Raw genomic sequence first — 229 nt, 5'->3', positions numbered from 1 at the left:
CTCATGCTAATTCCATGCCGGCAGTTACATCGAGATCACCTCCGAAGTGACCGGCAGGGCGCCCATCCCCATCCTGAGAGTGGGCGTGAGGCAGAACGGCAATCTGGTAGACGGAGAGATCAACGTCAGACCCGGGACGCCCCTTACAATGGAGGTACGTTATATTTTTTTACTTGACAGACATAACATCGCAATATTATTTTCTTTAAGAAAGGATTCCAAGGAGGTT

General features: G+C 49.3%; 1 protein-coding gene across 1 annotated transcript in view; it reads left to right on the top strand.

The window, feature by feature from the left end:
- The window catches only part of LOC119589275, a 63462-nt gene that overhangs the window by 59860 nt on the left and 3373 nt on the right, over window positions 1-229 (top strand). The window contains exon 4 of the mRNA XM_037937892.1: window positions 25-154. Coding sequence (XP_037793820.1) covers window positions 25-154 — 130 coding nt within the window. The remainder of the gene's footprint in view (window positions 1-24; window positions 155-229) is intronic.

This window comes from Penaeus monodon, chromosome 25 (genome assembly GCF_015228065.2).
Source record: "Penaeus monodon isolate SGIC_2016 chromosome 25, NSTDA_Pmon_1, whole genome shotgun sequence".
Taxonomy (NCBI): Eukaryota; Metazoa; Arthropoda; class Malacostraca; order Decapoda; family Penaeidae; genus Penaeus; species Penaeus monodon.
Note: the sequence above shows the minus strand (reverse complement) of the source record. Positions and strands in the feature narration are given on the sequence as shown.